The sequence below is a fragment of the Mesoplodon bidens genome (genome assembly GCF_964165515.1).
Source record: "Mesoplodon bidens genome assembly, chromosome: Y".
Lineage (NCBI taxonomy): Eukaryota > Metazoa > Chordata > Mammalia > Artiodactyla > Ziphiidae > Mesoplodon > Mesoplodon bidens.
Window position 1 is genome coordinate 52,137,477 of NC_138180.1, and position 20,655 is coordinate 52,158,131.

The 20,655-nt window shown below is 50.0% G+C and overlaps 1 protein-coding gene across 1 annotated transcript in view; it reads left to right on the forward strand.

Moving 5' to 3' along the window:
* Positions 1–1,019: 1,019 nt before the first annotated feature.
* Positions 1,020–20,655, forward strand: part of LOC308609622 (matrix-remodeling-associated protein 5-like) — a 29,197-nt gene continuing 9,561 nt past the window's right edge. Inside the window, exons 1-5 of the mRNA XM_081223355.1 lie at positions 1,020–1,102; positions 3,574–3,789; positions 8,923–9,052; positions 9,297–9,687; positions 13,754–18,748. Of these exons, the coding sequence (XP_081079481.1) occupies positions 1,056–1,102; positions 3,574–3,789; positions 8,923–9,052; positions 9,297–9,687; positions 13,754–18,748 (5,779 nt within the window). The 5' untranslated portion in view covers positions 1,020–1,055. The remainder of the gene's footprint in view (positions 1,103–3,573; positions 3,790–8,922; positions 9,053–9,296; positions 9,688–13,753; positions 18,749–20,655) is intronic.

Sequence of the window (20,655 nt, forward strand, 5' to 3'; positions counted from 1 at the left end):
GCTCACTCAGGACAGCTGGAATGTTCCCCTCTTGGATGCCGGCCCTGGGACACCCCTGTTTTCTTCTCTTCACAGTGGGTGCTCTTGTCCCAGCTCTGCCCAGGGGGTCTGTGCTGATGACAGTCCTCACGTGATCCCTTGGTCCCTTTCTCCAGATCTGATTCCTCCTGGGAACCAGGATACCTCCTTGTCTCCCTTCCCCTTCTGCATTGCGGACGCCCGGTCCTCTCCAACCTCCGTTATTTCGCCCTGTCCACAGGCGGTTCTCACTTGCCCCAGCAAGTACCACCGGGCTCCCCAGAATGCCGGCCCCGGGCTCTCCAAACGGGACGAGAGCATTCCACCTTTTTGGCAGGAGGATTCTGGCAGGGGGAGGGAGGCTGGAGGCCAGGAGCCACAGCAGAGGCGGGAGGGCGTGGCCGCGGGGCTCACGTGGCCGCCGCGCCTGCCCCTCGTGGGTGGGGGGGAGGGATGCCGGCGGGCGCAGCCGTCTCTTGCCAGCCCCCGGGTTCGGAGGCGCGGCCAGAGGACACTCCGGCCCGCCCGGGGGAGTGCAAACCCTGTTCCCTCTCTCCTCCGCGGAAAGCAGGAGACCCTCTCCAACTCCGCTGGGAAGGGCGCTCCGGGTGCGGACTTCGGGCTGCAGCTCGCACCGCGCTCCGGGCCTCTGCCGCTCCCTCGGGTCCCCGGAGCTCGTCTCGGACCCGCCGCCCTCCTTCCCAAAGCCGTGTGCGCTTGGCCCCTGCCGTTCCTCCCGGCGGCGTGGACGAGGCGTGCCCACTCGGGACGCGGCGCCATGAACAGCCGAGAGGAGGGCTGAGCGCAGAGCGGCGCGGCCAGGGTCCCTGCGCCGGGGCCCGCGCCCCGTCTCCCCGGGGTGGGGCAGGGCGGGGGTGGGCCGAGGCGTGCACTCGGGGAAGTCTCTGCGCGACGCGCATAAAAGGGCGCCGGCTCGCCGCGCCGCGCTGGGAAGCCGCGCCGCCTCGCCCCCGGCCCCGGGAAGGGCATGGCCCCGGCGGACCCCCGGCGGTGACGCGCGCGCGCCGGCCCCGCGGATGCTCTGGGCGCAGGGCTCCCGTATGCCGCGGCTTCCGAAGGACAGGTGAGGCCCGAGGGTGGCCGGGGCGCGCGGCGGGGAGCCGGCTCTGTCTGCCAATGGTGGGGGGGCGGTTGACGAGAGTGCGGGACGGACCTGTGTCGCGGGGACCGAGGGCAAGCAGACGTGTTGGACGGTTTCCTGGCACTGCAGTGCAGGGGCCGAGGGGCCGGCTTCCGTCCAGGCGAGAGGCTGATGGAATCCTCCGGGAAGATGCGCTGAGCAGGTCTAAGGAACCCCCGAGCCTTTCTCTTCTCCTCCCTCCCCCTCGCGACCTCTCACCCATCCCTCCCTGGTTTCCAGGGAGCCACCAAGGGGATCCCCCAGCGTAAGCGATTGCGCTCTTGCGTTGGCGGGGGAAACCGCAGCTGCAGGGCCGCCTCGCAAATCCTCCGGCTCCGGGGGCTAAGACTCTCGTCCTCCAACCCCCTCGTCTTCCCCTGGAAAGGGGGAGACGCGAAGCCCCCCTCAGCCGGGGGCTGAGCCGCGCGGGAGCTGGGTAAGTCACCATCTGGGAGAGACGGTCTTTGCTGCCCGGGTGCCAGGACTCGGAGACCCGCGGGGCCACCCGAGCCAAGCTCGGCGTTCACCGCGTCGCCTGCCCGGCGCGTGAGCGCGGGCGCTGGAAGCCGGCCAGGGGCGCAGGGCCGCGCGCCCGGCCCCTCCAGGTTGTCCGCCGTCTGGTGTCCCGAAGCCAGCCTCCCGGGGTTCTCCGGGCGTGCCGGGAGGTCCTGCAGGCTCAGGGCGCTTTCCCTCGAGACCTCGGGATGGGGGTTCCCTGGGGAGCGTTCCTGCGGTCCTCCGGGGGGAGCCGGCTGGAAGGCAGAACGCGGGGCGCGGCTGGGGAGGGGCATCGGGAGGCCGTTGGCAGAACGCCAGGGCGGAGGTCAAGGGCGCGGGTGGGAGCGGGGGAGGCCTGGGCTCGGCGGAGCCAGCTGGCTGCTGCCCTCCGCAAAGCTGCACGAGCCCGTTCGTTCCAGGGCGCAGCGGAGGAAGCTGCGCTTGGCTATTGCGCGGCCGCCTGCACCGTCAGCTCTGGAGGGGCAGCTGAAAGGCGAGACGCGTCCGGATTTTAGAGAGCGTCTCTCTGGAGGTCCTGTAACGGATGGAAGAGCTGCGGCCTCGGGGTGTCCCTACCGCGTGTCAGCGGAGGGAGAGTTTATGATCAGAAGTGAGGGCTTGCCCAGAGCAGGGGCGAACCGACAGGCGCGCTTCTCTTATGTGCTCTTTACTTTCCATGTGTGTTACTTATTTGCAAATAAACTTCATGCAAGAGTTGACAGAATATAAGTCGATGAAGGAAGGCATGACCGATGCATGAAAAAATAATCACGGACATTCTAAATGAGGTAGCAGATGCAACCTAATTTTTTTGTTTTTTGCGGTACGCGGGCCTCTTACTGTTGTGGCCTCTCCCGTTGCGGAGCACAGGCTCCGGACGCGCAGGTCCAGCGGCCATGGCTCATGGGCCCAGCCGCTCCGCATGTGGGATCCTCCCGGACCGAGGCACGAACCCGTGTCTCCTGTATCGGCAGGCGGACTCTCAACCACTGCGCCACCAGGGAAGCCCGCAACCTAATATTTATCTGACCGTTTCTTTCCTTCCCTCCCTCCCTTCCTTGCTTCCTTCCTTCTTCTCTCTTTCTCCTTCTTCCTTTTTTTTTTCTTTTGTCTTACTGATCTTTTTTGTTTGCCTCAAGATTCTTCATCAGGAAATAATTCCTTTCCTCTTTCTCTAATGGCAGATTTTTCAGAGGTTTGCCCCAAATTTCCTCTCCGGTAAACTATGATGCTGCACCATCTCAATATTTTGGCTTTTCCAAGGAAAAAGAAAATTAAGGATCATAAACAAAACCACATATAATGGAACATATTTCGCTTTAGTGAATGCCTCTGTAAGCACTTGAAGAAGATATAATTAAAGCTTTAAGGAATGTCATTAAAAGAAGGAAACCCTTCTGATAATAATGGCCTTCCTGAGAAGCTTTTTATTCAGATATATACACTAAGTAACGGCTTGGCAACAACGTTGGAGGTGGATGCATAACATTTACTTTTATTATTTATTTTATTATAGAAACATGAATGTATCCTCTATCTATAAGGACAAATATATATACACATTTATACAAATATATACGTGTGTATGTATACATTTATACATGCACATGTGTATGTAAGGATATTTATGGGCGTCTATGTGGGCATGTGTATTCCGTACCCTCCTTCACAGCATAGTGAGATTTCCAAGTCATCTCAAAGTCAGGAGGGAAGGTTATATTCTATAGTAACGATTCAAGTGAACAGCGAAAGATTTTAAAAAATCAATTTTGTGTTTCTTGATGCACGTGTTTTGTGTCACTAAAATATACCGTGTGATGTCTTGAGAAGCTTACCCCCATGGCGCACAATTCAAGTAAAATCCGCTGGAAATACGGAAGCGCTACCTGACCTCTGGTTTTGTGGTTCCACGACAGGTGTCCTGGGATGACCCACCCCGACAAGATGCCAACCCGGGCGCAGTGGCAAGCACTCTCCGTGGTGCTGATTCTGCTCTGGGGACACCCGCGCGCCGCGCTGGCCTGTCCGTATCCTTGCGCCTGTTATGTTCCCAGCGAGGTCCACTGCACGTTTCGCTCCTTGGCTTCCGTGCCTGCTGGGATTTCGAAACATGTGGAAAGAATCAATCTGGGGTTTGTACCACGTTCTTTCTGAGCGATCTCGGTCTCCTCGCATGCGTGTTGATTTGGTGGTTCGTTACGTGTGTGTGCGTTTATGTAACTGCGAATATATATTCCTTTATGTGTCACTGTGTCTTGCGTTATGTGCTCCTATATGGGCTGAATCGAGGGGGCATTTGTAACTATACTAAATGTGGTCCTTTGGGGCTGTTACCTGAATTGATCCATCGCCGGAAGCTTCTATCACAAGGCTTAATAACGAACCATCTCGGACAGCTTCAGTTCCTTGATAAGGCTCCTTTGAAAACAGTTCTTTAATGTATTGCAGATATGAAAGCATATGGCACACACATAAATATACTAATAGTATTCTAAGTAGACTTCGGGAACTATTACAGAATAATAAAAAGAATAAGTGAGACATCTGTGACATTGTGTAAGTTATCTGCATGACGCAGTTGTGACTGAGGAAACAGGAGTTCTTTCAGATTTTGCCTGTTTAAAATATTAATATCTTTTAAACAGATATTTTAATGCAGCATTTCAAGGTAGAATTTTTATATTTTTTGTTTCCTTTTATACCCATACATGCTTTCTGTACATTAGTGCACATTGCTATGAATTACAGGTAGTCATGTACAAGTTTCTTATTAAACAATGTACAACTTCAATAGTAAACAATCATTTGGACTTCTTCAACAAAACATATTAGCTACTTTCTACCACCCATAAAACCACAAAATTATTTAGGGTTTGATGAATAGCCACTGTGGGGACATTTTAATAAGATGAAATGGCCTAACCTGAGGCAACGAACAAAAAATTGTAAACATGCCTAGACGTCTCTGAGTACAGAGCTTCAACCATTCTTGCATTTATTGATTATAAAGTCCAGTAGTAGAATAAAAGGACGGGAAGTTAAGACAATAAGAAAAACACTTTGTGAATCCATAGCAATAGACCATTAAATAGCTTCCTCCAAAAAAGCTTGGCAAACTTTACGATTTGATGCTCTGAAAAATCTAACCACAATGATGACTGTTCCATGGGGAAAACAGTTTGGCTTTGCCAGGAGAGAGAATAGGAACAGTTTCCTTGTTACCATCTTTAAATCATTTTACAATTTTAAAACCAGTTTCCTTTTCACAATCTTACAATTCATTCAGAAGAGGAACTGGAGCTGCTTTGAGTCAGGGTAGGATGGGCTGTACTAGTTTGTAGAAAGGAAAATAGAGTTTACCTCTGATTTCTCTTCTTTCTTACACCTCCTGGGGTGCAAAATAGCTCTGTCTAGGGATCGCTCCTTTCATGAGCCATTTTCAGCATAGTGTCCCTCTTGCTGGGTTAACTACCTAACCCCTCAAGGCTGACCCCTTGTCAGGGCACAGAATCGGGGCTACCGTTAGGCCTTAGGGGAGCCCCCTAGACAGTGTGGGATTGAAGGCACAGGGGGACTGTTTTCTGCTGTGCTTCCTGTGTAGGATCCCCGAATGCCTCACCTGTTGTGTGTTGAGGGTCTGGGCTGTCAGGTTGGCTAGGGGTTTGGGGAAGAAACTGCATGTATCCTCCCCCAAAAGTTAGCTGTGTGATAGCTTGAGACTTGCAAGACCTATAAACTATTTTTTTGTGTGTGTGGAGCTGTTTGCATCTCATTCACAGTTTCCAGGATGGTTTTCTTCCACCCGTCTTTAAAATGACGTGTTTTGTAAGCGTGGAACCTATGTCCCATCTCAATGAGAACATAGTTCTTGGTGGTTTCGTTTTAAACAATTAATGGTGAAGACAATGAATTACAGTGTCCTAAAGGCTTTGCCACTAGAATGAAAGATATCAAAATGATTCTTTTTCCTACCATCTCCAATAAGATCTTGAGATGGTTTTGTGTGATATTAAAGATAAAGGGAAAAAAAAGTAAGGAATAGCTTCACTGCACCCACATATATTACTTCCATCTGGCTTTGTAACGTTATTCAATGTGCCACATTTTAAAAATCACTCTTATAATATCACAGCACTATTTCTGGAAACCAGTCTCAAAGCAGATAACGAGGCTGGTATTGTGCCTTTTCTTGGGGGAAAAAAACCAAAAAACAATAGCAATGTCTAATACAGATAGAACTCAGGGTCTGAGTTTTCTATTAGCGGTCTGGAAAGGGTTTAAAACTCTCAAGGAATGGGATTATTGGCAGAGCAGTCATGAAAAATTTTCATTCCCACACAGATGTTTTTAGGGTTCTCACTCAGCACTGAAAGGAAGATCTGCTGTTTCCTGTTTGGACAGCCCCAAAGCTTTTTCAGAAATCACTTTCCAAATATTTCTGAGTAAGAAAATATCATCCAGTTAAATGTCTGATTTATAGACCTTTAAAGATTTTTCCCCCTTTGATTAAAAGATGAGTTTTGATGACATCTTTCTGAAATTTTTCCAATGCCCATACTGCTCTTTTTCATTTTAAATTTTGCTTTGGGATCCTAACGGGTATCCGTGAAGCAATTTCACATATATTTGTTTTTCTTTCTTTTTGATTGCGATATCACTGACACCATGATATGAGTTTCGGGTGTGCCACATAATGATTTGATATGTGTATATATTGCAAAGCGATCCTATGTTTCTGATATAAAAAATCATTCCATTTAGCTGGTTATGTAGTCGGATATTGCCCGTCAACAGGTGAGGAAGATACTTTGGGGAGAAGGCTGGGTAGCTGATCAGTTAAAGAATGGGACTCTACACCAAGTCATTTCAGTGTGTCGGTCAGATTCTTTTCCTGACTGCCACGTGAGTTTCCCCGTCTCTCTGCTGGCTTTTAGACAGATGCAGAGAGAATTCACCCACACCCCTTGGGTGTGCAGAGAGAATACCATGCTTCCTGCACTGGCCGTTCAGGTGATTCCCTTGTCTCTTGTCTGTCCCGGAAATATCCCCCCCACACCCCCACCCCCCGCCTTCGTAACCTTGACACCAGCAGCACCTGCATCTGTCACTCTCTTAAAAGCAAGCACCAGGAAGGTGATGCAGGAAGGAGGATTCCTGAGCTGACACGCCCCCCATCCAGGACTTTGAGGGGATTTACTCAGGTGGGGAGAGAATCCAGACAACGGTGATCCTCGGCACCCGGGCATCTTCCTCTCCTTCATCTTCTCCCCGCCGCGGCATCCACCGTTGTAGCTGGACGTCAAGTTGGAAGTGAGGCTTTGGGGAGACACAAAAATGCCAGGAGAGGAAACACTGGCGAGCCTAGCACAGCCTTGAACGCAAACGTGCTGCGAAACATCACGCTCTTTCTGACCCGTCTGAGAGACGGAGCCTTTGACTCGCCCCACCGTTGCCTCCGAGTCAAGACCTGTCTCTTCCCTCCGGCCTCTCTACTCTTCTTTACCTCTGGGGCCTTCGCAGGTGGTCTCACCTCCTCCCAAGTCCTTAGTCCACGGGTCCGTTCAGGAATGCTTCCTGCACGTGCACATCTCAGGTCTTGATGTGCCTCCTGAGTCCCACCCTCGCCGTGGCGTCTGACTAGCCTCTTCTGCATCCCATGGCAGATATAACTTGGAAGGGTTGCCCCTGCAGGCTTTTCCTTATTTGCAATTCCATCCCTCAGCCACGCCTGTGGCCTCTTCCTCTAAGCGCGTCTGGAAACTTCCCATGTACGTTTATCTCCACGGCTCCCGCCCTGCCCGCGGACACCGGTGTCCCCTCACCGGGATTCACATGGTCTCCTCATCCCGCTCTTGTCTGTCTCTGACCCATTCTGCCCAGAGTGGAGCTTTGTGGTTTTACCACGTCACCTTCTTCATGTCACAGCCTTCCTGAAAGCCCTCTAGTGACTTCCTGGTGGACTTGGAACAAAGGAAGCGCTTTCCTTTCTACATCCTCCCAATTCTGAGATCACCTGGTCCCTGCCAGCCTCACCTACTTCCCCTGATGCTAGTCTCCCACTAACTGTTTCCAGACGAGCCTCAGGCAGCAAGGAATGGAACAGAGTTTACAGGTTGATATTCATCCCCTCTTGGGTGTTCATCCCAGGCAGATTTCTTGGTAGAATCCTGAGTAATGATGAGCACATGAGGTAGCACGTCAGCCCCCCATACTGTCCACCCTGGGTTAAGGCAGGGACTCTCCACTTCAGCACGTTTGACGTTTGGGGCCCTCTTACCGTTTCGGATACCATGGTTCCTCGTCATCGGGGCTGGCCTGTGCATTGCAGGAAGTTGAGCGACGGGGTGGACCTCACCTCCCTAGAGGCTGTGATCACCAAGGTGTGGGGCACGTAGGTGTTTCCGGAGAAATCTGGGCCTGGCTATATCATCTGCTGGGTTAGCTCTGAGCTCTCTACCGGCCTTCTCTAGAGATGCATTTCCTTTTGTTCAGGTGACAAGGGGAAATACAGAAATAATGTCAGGATAGATGTGTTTGATTTCCGCAGAAGCCCTGACCCCGGGTTCCTGCCCTACAACAAACACAGCAAGGTACAGGAGTCTCTGTTCATCTTATAATTGGTTCTCCAGGGATTCACTTTGGGGATTCCCGGGTGTCACAACAGAGCAGTGAGGAATTCCCAGACCGGTCAAGGAAGCGTCTTTACCAATCTCTATGCAAAAACAACACCACAAACGCACCAGAACGTTTACAGATCACTTCCATCACCCATCAGAAATGGGAGCTTGTCTTTGCGAAATAAAGGTGTCTGTTTCATTTGGTCCTTTAGTTCAGAGAATGTCCTTGTCTTACTATAGGCAAAGCCACTTCCAAAGCTGTCTTTTTGGTTTTTGGTTTTTTGGTTACCGTTCATGCTGGCCACGTGTCTTTGTTATGATTTCCAATGAGGGGCCCTTTTGACCAGCTGCGTTTAAAGGTCTCAATCTTATGTATCTCCCAAAATAGCCTGTGACCACGTAAGTGTACTCCAAGTCAGAATTCCCAGTGATCATGCCTTCACTGAATGAAGGCTAATAAACACGTGTCGGTTTCTTTGCAACCTTAGAAATAGACAAGGGCACAGAGAGAGAGGATTATGCTTTGGGAATGACACTGGTACAACCTTAGAATCAACATTTTGCTAAGTTGCCCCTGGGTGGGCTGGGACATCCTCCCCAGATGGGATTTAACTTCACTGTTCCTCATTCCAGTTATTTATTTTCTAGGTTTAACAGCATACAGGCTTTGTCGGAAACCTCGTTTGCGGGACTGACCAAGTTGGAGCTACTTATGATTCACGGCAATGACATCCCCAGCATCCCCGACGGGGCTTTGAGAGACCTCATTTCTCTCCAGGTGAACCCGGGCATTTATGAACAGCATGCATAGCAGCCTCTAGGACCAGTCGTGAAGAGGGGAAACTAGAGAGCGCTCCCTAACGATGATTAAAATGGCCATTTTTTTTTAACATAAGAAACGAGCTTAATGTCATTATTTTCCTGCCCTTTGTTCTGGTTTCTGTTCCTGGTTGTGGGTTGGTTTGTCTTTTGGTTTTTAATTTAATCTTAAACAGGATTTTCCATCCTCCCTGTCTTTGTAGGTTTTCAAGTTCAGCTACAATAAGCTTCGAGTGATCACAGGAGAGACCCTGCGGGGGCTCTGGAGCTTAATAAGACTCCACATGGACCACAACAAGATCGAATTTATCCACCCACACGCGTTCAGTGGCTTAACGTCCCTAAGGCTCCTCCACTTAGAGGGAAACATGCTTCACCAGCTACACCCCGCCACGTTCTCCACGTTCACGTTTCTGGATTATTTCAGACTCTCCACCGTAAGACACCTCTACTTAGCCGAGAACATGATTAGAACCCTTCCCACCGGCATGCTCCAGAACATGCCACTTCTGGAGAATCTTTACCTGCATGGGAATCCATGGTCCTGTGGTTGTGAGATGAAGTGGTTTCTGGAATGGGATGCAAAATCCAGAGGTAAGGACAGGAGAGCGGCTGCGTGACTCTTAGCTGCCCAACCTTTACCTCTCTGGACAAATTACTTTCTGCACCGTTGCTTCATCTTAGGTCGGGTGAAATCACATCCTCAAACCAGTGAGGCAGGACATGATATAACTGAAATGTCAAGACATCTCCATGGCATAATTCGAATGCATGTATCCTTTATCGAAATGTAGAGGAATTATCATTTAATCAGTTATAGACAGTTGACTCTGGTTGCCATAGCATGGATGTTTGGAGGATTCTTTTCGACCTTGGGTTGCAGCTAAAGGTTGGATTTTCCGTGCATCCCCGTCCTACAGGAAGTATTCAAGGATGCTCGGAAAAGAGAACACTGGGCTGGCTATGTGATTATTCTTTTGTGATGGGGGATACAGGTGTTCTGTATTGAACCGGGGGGAGGCGGGGGGAAACCAGGATTGATTGGTAGAAGTTGCAAGAAAGTAGATTTTGCATCAAAATAAGAAAGATTTTTTTCCTTTTTCTTTCACACCCCCTTCCCCAAGCCCCACGTTGGAACCCACCCTCAGAGCCCGTTGAGCTTATCCTACCTGAGTCTCTTAGCTCATCTCCATCCTTACAGCCACCAGCCTGGGTCTAACTCCTTTTTGCTGTCTCTAAGGAGGCAAATGGAGTGCTCTGAGTAGGTCTTTTTATTTTCTTTTTTAAAAAACATTTCTTATTTTATTATTATTATTTTTAACTTATTTATTTATGTTTGGCTGCTTTGGGTCTTTGTTGCTGAGCGTGGGCTTTTCTCTAGCTGCGATGAGCGGGGGGCTACTCTTCGTTGCGGTGCTCGGGCTTCTCATTGCGGTGGTTTCTCTTGCTGCGGAGCACGGGCTCTAGCTGTGCAGGCTTCAGTAGTTGTGGCGCATGGGCTCTAGAGCACGGGTTCAGTAGTTGTGGTGCGTGGGCTCTAGAGCGTAGGCTCAGTAGCTGTGGCACACGGGCTTAGTGGCTCTGCGGCATGTGGGATCTTCCCAGACCAGGGCTTGAACCCGTGTTCCCTGCATTGTCAGGCGGATTCTTAACCACTGCGCCACCAGGGAAGTCCTGAGTAGGCCTTTCTGCAGCCTTGGTGGGTTACCCTGCTTCAATCAACTTCCCACAGAGCAGTTGTCAGACACGTTTTCAGAGTAAACACCTGCTCATGCCTCACCGCTGCGTCCATCTCCACTGGTCTCCTGCTGCTCCTAGGATAAAGCCCACACTTCTTACCATAGTTCCTATAGTGGTGCTCCCCCTCACTGCCTACCTCCTGCAATGGGCTGGCCCCACCGTCCCCTGTGCTCACTCTGCTGTAGCCACAACATGCTGCTTTCTGTTCCGTGCACCGTCTGAACCTATTTGTAGCTCAGCGTCATTGGACCTGGTCGTCATCTACCAAGAACACTCTTCTGCTAGATGTTCAAGGGTCTGGCTTCTTTTCAGCGTTCACATCTTCACTGAAAGCTCTCCTCCTCTGAGAGGTCTTGCTATCATTAATTTCGGCTTAGCCTCTCAGCCTGTGGCCATCGAGGAACTTCCAGCCCACACACCTTGTCACAATTTTGTTTTCACACATATATATTCTTTTTCAGATTCTTTTCCATTGTAGGTTATTTATTGAGTATAGTTCCCTGTGCTATACAGTAGGTCCTTGCTGTTTATCTAGTTTATATATAGTCCTGTGCATCTGTTAATCCCAAACTCCTAATGTACCCTCTCCCCCCTTTCCCCTTTGGTAACCGTAAGTTTGTTTTCTATGTCTGTGAGTCTGTTTCTGTTTTATAAATAAGTTCTTTTGTATCATTTGTTTAGACTCCATATACAAGCGATATCATATGATATTTCTCTTTCTCTTTCTGACTTACTTCACTTAGTATGGTCATCTGTAGGTCCATCCATGTTGCTGCAAATGGCATTATTTCATTCTTCTTTATGGCTAATATTCCATTGTATACATGTGTCACATCTTCTTTATCCATTCATCTGTCGATGGGCATTTGGGTTGTTTCCATGTCTTGGCTATTGTAAATAGCACTGCTGTGAACATTGGGGTGCATGTATCTTTTCGGATTATGGTTTTCTCCAGATATATGCCCAGAAGCAGGACTGCTGGGTCATATGGTAGCTCTAGTTTTAGTTTTTTAAGGAACCTCCATACTGTTCTCCATAGTAGCTGTATCAACTTACATTCACACCAACAGTGCAGGAGGGTTCCCTTTTCTCTATACTCTCTCCAGCATTTATTGTTTGTAGACTTTTTTTTTTTTTTGGCGGTATGCGGGCCTCTCACTGCTGTGGCCTCTCCCGTTGTGGAGCACAGGCTCTGGACGCGCAGGCTCAGCGGCCATGGCTCACGGGCCCAGCCGCTCTGCGGCATGTGGGATCTTCCCGGACCGGGGCACGAACCCGTGTCCCCTACATTGGCAGGCGGACTCTCAACCACTGTGCCACCAGGGAAGCCCTGTTTTTAGACTTTTTAATGATGGTCATTCTGACTGGTGTGAGTTGGTACCTCATTGCAGTTTTGGTTTGATTTGGTTTGCCACAGTTTAATGTAGGCACTTGCAGTGGCCAGGTGTCTTTCCTCCATGGAGACGGTGAGATTCAGGTTCTTTCATCGATGGCTCCACTTTACATTTGGCATCAGATTTGCTAAATCAGGCAAAGGATGAGGAAGGACAGGTATACTGACCTCTTAATTTTCTTAATCAGAAAAGACACATGTCACCTCTGTTCATATTTCAATGCCCAAACCCCAGTGGGTCCAAGACAGGCTGAAAACCGTCATTTCCCAGCAGAAACACTACACGATGGTGGTGGAATCATGAAGCTTTTGGGGGTAGAGAGCCACCGCAGCCATTCTGGAGATACATGCCTGTGCCTTAGTGTGCTCCTATGTATGCATTATGTCTGTATATGTTTGTGTGTGTCCATATGTGTGTCTGTGCGTATGTGTGGTATGTCTTGTATTTGTGTGCATGTGTGTTTGGAGAGGTATGTGAAACCATCCTATTTGCATCTTGAGATTTTTACTTTGAAACTCGAATAGAAAACTGCATTCAGAGATGCAAAAGTAGACATAGTGACATTGGTTGGAAGGTTTGTAATACTCCAGGTGATGACAGTTTGGCTGTTTTATTCCCAGCGCGAATGGAAAGAAGTGGACACATGCCGAGAAGACTGTCAAAAAGCATCCTAGTTTTCTGGTCTCCCCAGTTACGAATACATAAAAGCCACGAGACGTCTAGCAGGGAGAAAACACAATTTGGTTCTATAGGTGTCAGTTCAAGGAAATTTTGTGCCATTTAATAGACGTGTCAAGTAGAGCATTGGGTGTGGGACTCATAAGAATGAGTTTGGGCTGGAGAAGCACAGATGGAATTCATCATTGGCGAGTGAACGGTAACTGAAACCATGCACGTGGGCGAGGCCATCTACGACCTCAGAGGAGGAAGGGAAAGGGCCAAGACCGACTCAAGGAACACATCATCCATAATGAGTTGGGCAGAGAAGGAGGAAACAGTGAAAGAGTCAGTGTTGGCCAGAGAAGGAGAAAATTCTGGAGAATTTAATGTCCGGGAAGCCAAGAGTAGAATGTGAATCCAAAAAGTAAACACTGCCTGAAATGAATAATTCTAGCAAGAGAAAACATAATTATAAAAGGTAGACATGATACGATTCATGACCACTGTTGATCCTATGACCTGGAAATATATTCATGGGTAGCAGTGACTTAACGTAGATTCTCCTGGACCCTCATAAAAGGTGACTTGTACAATACGTATGAATAGACATTCTTTTTTAACTTAAAAATACCTTTTAAAAAAGTACTCATTACTCACCGTCCAGAAGTTCCAAAACCCTGGTTAGTTACCATGCACTGTGCTAAACTGACTTAAAGTCAGAGGTGACGTCACAGAGGCCAGGGGGGTGAGGTCTTAAATCATTGTGGAAGTGCATCCAGGTGATAAAGATGCAAACAAAGGCTTTACCCTCTGACCATTCTTTGGGTCATTGACTTATAGCATGTTTGTTTGATTGCATGTTTCAGGGATTCTGAAGTGTAAGAAGGACAAAGCCTATGAAGGGGGTCAGCTGTGCTCCGTGTGCTTCAGTCCCAGGAAGCTGCACAAACAAGAGATTCAGAAGCTGAAGGACGTCACTTGTGAGAAGCCTTCTATCGAGTCCCCTCTGAGACAGAACAGGAGCTGGAGTAGCGAGGAAGATCAGGGTCAAGAGGAGGATGGTGACAACCCGTTCTCCCTGCAGGGCTTCCAGTATCCTGTATGGAACGTCTCTCTGAATATGAGCGACGAGCACGGGAATACAGTGAACTTGGTCTGTGACATCAAGAAGCCCATGCACGTGTACCAGCTACACTTGAACCAAACAGACCCTCAAGAGATAGAGGTAAATGCCACAGTCGTCTTGGATTTTGAGTGTCCGATGACTCGAGAAAACTATGAGAAACTCTGGAAGCTGATTGCCTATTACAGCGAGGTCCCTGTGAAGCTACACCGAGAACTCACGCTCAGCAAAGACCCCAGACTCGGCTACCAGTACAGGCAACACGCCGACGATGAGACCCTCTACTACACGGGCGTCAGAGCCCACATCCTGGCAGAGCCAGAGTGGGTCACGCAGCCGTCCATAGACCTCCAACTCGACCGGCGTCAGAGTACGGCCAAAACAGTGCTGCTGTCTTATTCCTCTCAACATGCTCTCACCGTGTCTGCCAAAGACGCGAGGCCGTCTCGGAGCAGAAGCTGGGTAATGATTGAGCCTAGCAGAGCAGTGCAGAGAGCCCAGACTGTCTTGGAAGGGAGTCCGTGCCAGCTGAGCTGCAACGTGAAGGCTTCTGAGAGCCCATCCATCTCCTGGGTGCTCCCAGATGGCTCTGTCCTGAAAGCACCAATGGAAGACAAGGACGGTAGATTCTCCATCCTCACCAGCGGCTGGCTGAAGATCAAATCCACGGAGCAGTCAGACGCTGGTTTGTACCAGTGCATCGCTCGGGTGAGGGATGAAATGGATCGAATGGTCTATAGGGTCCTTGTGCAACCACCTGTCACTCAGCCCCCTGGTGGACACACAGTGACCATTCACAAGAGCCCAGGGGAGCCGGTGACGCTGCCTTGCAAGGCACTGGCCGTACCTGAAGCCGAGATTAGCTGGATCCTTCCAAACAGAAGGCTAATTAATGATATGGCTAACACGTCACACACATACATGTTGGCCGATGGAACTCTTTCCATCCCAAAGGTCCAAGGTAGCGACAGTGGTTACTACACATGCGTGGCTGTCAACCAGCAAGGGGCAGATCATTTTACGGTGGGGATCACAGTGAGTAAGAAGGGATCTGCCAGGTCATCGAAAAGAGGCAGACGCCCAGGTGGGAAGACCCTTTCCAGAGGAAGAGGAGATGTCGTGGAGGATGAAGGGGGGGGATCTGGCATAGGAGATGAAGGTAACACAATGAGGAGAGTTCTCCATCCAAAGGACCAGGAGATGTTCATCAAAGCAAAGGACTATGCCATCCCTGGAGGTCAGAAAACCAAGAAAGGACGCCGAAAACTGAAACACTGGAAGACTTCCGAAAAGGAACCAGAGACAAACATCGCAGAAGGTCGCAGAGTGTTTGAGTCCAGACGCAGGATCAACATGGCAAACAAACAGATCAATCCAGAGCACTGGGCAGATATTTTAGCCAGAGTACGTGGGAGAAATCTACCTAAGGGAACAGAAGTACCGCAGGTCATTAAAACCAACACTCCTCCATCGGAGAGTCTAGAAGTGACACCCCTTTTGCCTGCTGTTCCTCCCCGCTCAGTATCACCTGTGCAGACCACAACCAGTGCAGAAGAAGCCTCAGGAGATGTGTCTTTATTTGGCGAGGAAGAGCAGGTTTCTAGCACTGTTTCCTCAAGCAGGATGGTTCTGGTCCAATCTGGCCACGATGGAGTAATTCTTGCTGACCCCAAAGTGACAAGCACACACCTGGAAGAATTGATTGATGATGAGTTCTCTGAGAAGACCAAGGCTTCAGCTCCCACTGTAGTTGACTCGAATTGGGCTACAGCCACGACACTGCTATCTGTGCCTTATGAATCTTCAACTCTACAGACCCTGGAGATGGTCCGCACAGAGCCCACTAACAAAAACATAGCCACAGAGGGCTGGTCTACACTAGATGCTGGATCCATGCCAGGGTCTACATCCAGTGAGTATGAGTCTCCATTGGATGCCATCTCCTTGGCTGAGTCTGAGACCCTGCCATACTTTTACCAAGATCTGGAGACAAATTCACAACCAGGAGAAAATACGACGAAAGAACAGACCTCCACACACGTTACTGCGGTGCCTGCCCTGTGGGCTGCTAACGCCAGGACCTCTGAGCCATTTGCAGATCCCATTTTAGGGGACCCCAAAGTCCCAGCACAAACAGCTCTACAAGAGCAAACAGAGAGCCCGAAGCTTGTGAAAAGTGGTTTCAGCACTCAGAGCCACCCACTGATTCCCAAGGGCACAGAGGAGAATTCTCAGACACTACAGGAAGGAGGTCTGCTAGAGAGAGACCCCAAAAGCTCCGGAAGTCCTGAGAGTAAGAGGCAAGGCATCGAATCTACCACTCTGCTTGACTTAGCACTGGAAGCCATGACGAGCATCACTGCCTTGAAGCATCCCAAGGAAACCACACTTGGCATTCTGCTTGACAAGGACACCAGCACGGTAGCAATGATGATGCCAACCCAAAAGGCCGCTTCCCCATCAGCACTGACCACTCATCCTTCCCGAAGGAGACCCAACGGGAGGAGGCGATTACGCCCCCATCGATTCCGGCACCGGCATAAACAAACCCCGCCCACGACTTTTGCCCCAGCGGCCACTTTTTTGACACCACTGACTCAGGTACCTGAAGTGAAGACTCCAAGCCAAGCGGAAAGCTTGCTGGTTCCTACATCTTGGGTTGATAACACAGTTGGTACTCCAAAGCAGATGGACATGGAGAAGCATGCAGAACCAGTATCCAAGGGAACCCCACACAGGAAACATGGGAAGAGGCCAAAGAAACTTCGATACATTACCTCTACCATGAGCTCTATAGCATCTGTGTCCAAGCCCAGCCCTTCCCCAGAAAATAAATATAAAAACACTGTTACCCCCAGTTCAGAAGTTGTACTTTCACCTACCACCATTTCTCTCACAACTGGAGACCCACGTGAGATAACCAGAGTGGAAGATTATAGGACAACCACCACCAAAACACATTTATCTCCTGATAAATTCCAAGAGACAATTCCAGTCACATACGAGCCTGTATCAGACGGAAAGGAAATTAAGGATTATGAGGTCACAAACATCAAGGACTATAAAACCGACCGTCTAGTCCCTGGCAAGTCAGTCACTCATGTGGCATCACCTTCTGGGGCTGAGGTCTCCACTGTGGGAGTATTTAAGGAGGCATCCCCTCCTTCTGGCTTTCCAGGAAGTGCAAGGTGGACTCCTCCAAGGGCAGCCCAGCCTGAGCGGCTACAGACAGACCCACCTGTTACCAGCTCTTCAGAAGCTCTTACAGACTCACCCTTTTTAAAAGAGCTGGAGGACCTAGGTTTTCCTTCTGAGTTTTCACCTTCTGCTGCAGTCTCTATGCTCTCGCAACAGGAAGAAGTGATCCCTTCAACTACTCTCGCCATCATACAAGTAGAGGCATCTTCAAGTCAGGCAGAAACCACCCTCAGTGGTCAGAGTCATCGTGAAACCACTTCAGCCGTTATCCGTTCTGCAATTAGACACCAGAATGAAGTCTCCACACGTGCCCTGGTGGGGGAGCCAGCAACCCCATTCCCACCCACAACTCGTGTGACTCTGGCAGAAACCACCACAAAGCCCACACCTCTTACGTCAGAAACACTGCCAACGTCAAACGCTTCCAAACAAAACATTTTCTTCCATTATGCTGGGGGGACCCCAGCAACCAGAGCACCTTCAGTGAATAACGAAGGAATTCAGCATGTATCGAGGCCAAACGAATTATCCACTCCCTCTTCCCACCAGGACAAATTTACCTTCCCTCCAAAGCAGGAGTTGCGAAACGAAGCCTTTGATGGTACAACCAAAAACAGCCTTCCAAGGGGTCCACATAGTCACCACGAGGCTGGGAGGGTCCAAGGTTTCCACCAACCAGCCAGAGTTGCTGCTACACCGGTCCCCCCGAGAGGAACCATGAGGCCACCACACACGGCCACAGAAAGCTCCTTTAGATACGTTGTCACTCTCCAGCCCCACCTGACCAGCAAACTGGAAATCACTGCATATCCATCGAGGCATCCGCCAGAGAATAAGCACTTTACGACTCCAAAATTACCAAGTTCAACAGCTCCTGTGGTTCCATTGCCTAGGTCCAAACCTAGCATTCTTAGTAAGTCGACTGACCAGGGAACTGACCCATTCAACGGCAGCTCCAAATTGTTTGGAGACAATAACATCCCTGATCCAAGAGACCCAGGTGGCAAGCTTCCAAATTCGAGAGTTCCTCATTATCCCGATGGAAGATTCCCTTTCTTTTTCAACAGGACCCTCTCTTTTCCACAGTTGGCAGTTACTCCGAAGCCTCAGGTCCCCACCTCTCCTGCCCCAGGGATGAGAGGGAGAAAAGTCAACCCAGGTCCCTACAATAGGATACATTCTCAGAGCATCGTCCATGTGGACTTTGGTCCCCCAGCGCCTCCTGTACTGCACCTTCCCCGGACCACGGCGCCACCCTCAACAAACTTAAGAAACATCCCTCTGGTCTACTCCACCCGGAGCTCCATCCCTTTCATAACACCTTCTGCCCAGCCTTCCAGAAGCTTCCATCAGAGCGGCTCAAAGCTCTTCTCTTCCGGAGGACCACCTGCATCCAAATTCTGGACGCTTGGGGAAAAGCCCCAAATTATCACCAAATCGCCCCAGACCGTGTCCGTCACTGCCGAGACAGATGTCATGTTCCCGTGTGAGGCTCTGGGGAAACCCAAGCCTTTCGTGACTTGGACAAAGCTGTCCACAGGTAGGGTGTTTAAACATCTGCATTTTAACCAGGGCTTGTGTAGGGGAGGGGCTTACTGGAGTCTCTGAGTGCAGGTAGGACCAGAGATTCTGGGCAGAGGGACAGGTAGATGGGATGGGAAAGGACATCTGAGAATCTACCGACCGACAGGTGTATTCCTTTACGGGGACAGGAAGTAAGGAATTAAAATGGGTGTCAGGTTTTAATGGAGTCATGGAAACACGTACGAGGTTCTTTGGATTCCTAACCGAGGCTCAGGACTGTCCCACTCTTGCCTCTTCCCAGTGAGGTCCAGTACAGAAGTCAGCCACAAGCCATGTCGGAGTGCAGAGGAGCGTGAGGGGAACTGTGCAAATCCCTCTGGTCCTCGCACTGGCTTGAAAGGTTGGTGCAGCTTGGCGGGAGCTCGTCAGGCATTGCTTTGACTTGAACCTAGAGATACGATCGTATGAGTCCGCTCGGGCTGCCGTCGCAAAGCACCGGAACAGATGGTGCAGCTGGAACCCCAAATTTATTTTCTTTCAGTTTGGGGAGGTTGAAGTCCAAGATCCAGGTGTCACCGAGACTGGTTCCTTCTGAGGCCTCTCTCCTGGGTGTGTAGACAGCCATCTCCTCCCTGTGTCCTCACAGGGTCCTCCCTCTGTGTGTGTCTGTGTCCTAATCCCGTCTTCTTATAAGGACAGCAGTCCTATGGGATCAGGACCCACCCTAATGACCTCATTTTACCTTCATCCCCTCTTTAAAGACCCCCAACTCCAAATACATCCGCATTCTGAGGTCCTGGGGGTCAGGGCGTGAACATATGAATTGTCGTGGGAACACAATTCAGTCCGTAACAAGGCTCTATACGGTGGTCTCTACTTGGCAGGCTGGGATGCCCAGAGACCACTTTGCTTCATAAAATGACCATCGGCTTTCCCGATGGCAAAAGAGATTCTAGGTGATGGAAGAAAGTAATAGTGGAGAGCCTCCAACCTCCACAAATGGACCTCCCTTTTCCCCTTTCTCTTCCCTTCTCTCTCAACATGGCTGTGTCCTTCAGGCTCGCATCCTGTTCAGAGGGTTGGATTTTTTTCAGTTGCCATTTAGATAATCCAGGAAATGACAAGTGCTGATATCACTAGAGCGAGCTGTACATTCTCTGCTCATCTCACACATGTTGGTTGTGTCCCAGTGGTGAGCAGAGAGCACTGAGCGTAGGGAAATTACCAACATCTTTGAGCAGCTCAGCATTTGACAGCAAACGCTTTCGTAATGATCTAATAAGGAACTTGCTTGAAATAGCAAATGGGGAACACCACAGGGGTTTCATTCTAGGGTTGTGCCTTTGACGGAAGGCACATTCCTCCCCTGGGAGATCCCATTTGCATTCATCCTTAGGGTCTTCTATACCTTGTGCCATTTTAGAGCATCCCTGGACCACGCCCCCTCCCTGGACATTCAGGCACCTTCCTCTACCTGACCAGGAATCTGCTTCTACCGCTGGCTTCTCCTTTGTTAGCTAGCTCCAGTTTTTAGAAAGTTCTTCCTCATGTCATGCCCAAACCAGACAGTCTCCCATCCAGCCAGCGTTGTTTTCTGTGGTCCTGGAGCTGCACGACGGCTCTTATTTTATTGAACCTTTTCTACCCAGTAAACGAAATCATCTCATTGAGTGCTAATAGGAGGCCACCTTGTACCTGCCCATCGTGGTCTGCAGGAGGTTTTCATGGGCCTTCCCTCCCACCTGAAACCCAGTGAAATAGACAAGCACTTTGGGATCTCTGCATCATAAAATCCCTCAATGGGGAAGTGGTTAAGGGCCAGCAGGAGGCTTTCCACGCCCACCGTCACCTGTCATTCAGGAGGGCTTGGACCCGCAGCAGGAGGAACTGCATCACCTCGAAGGCAGGGTGGTTATACTGTCA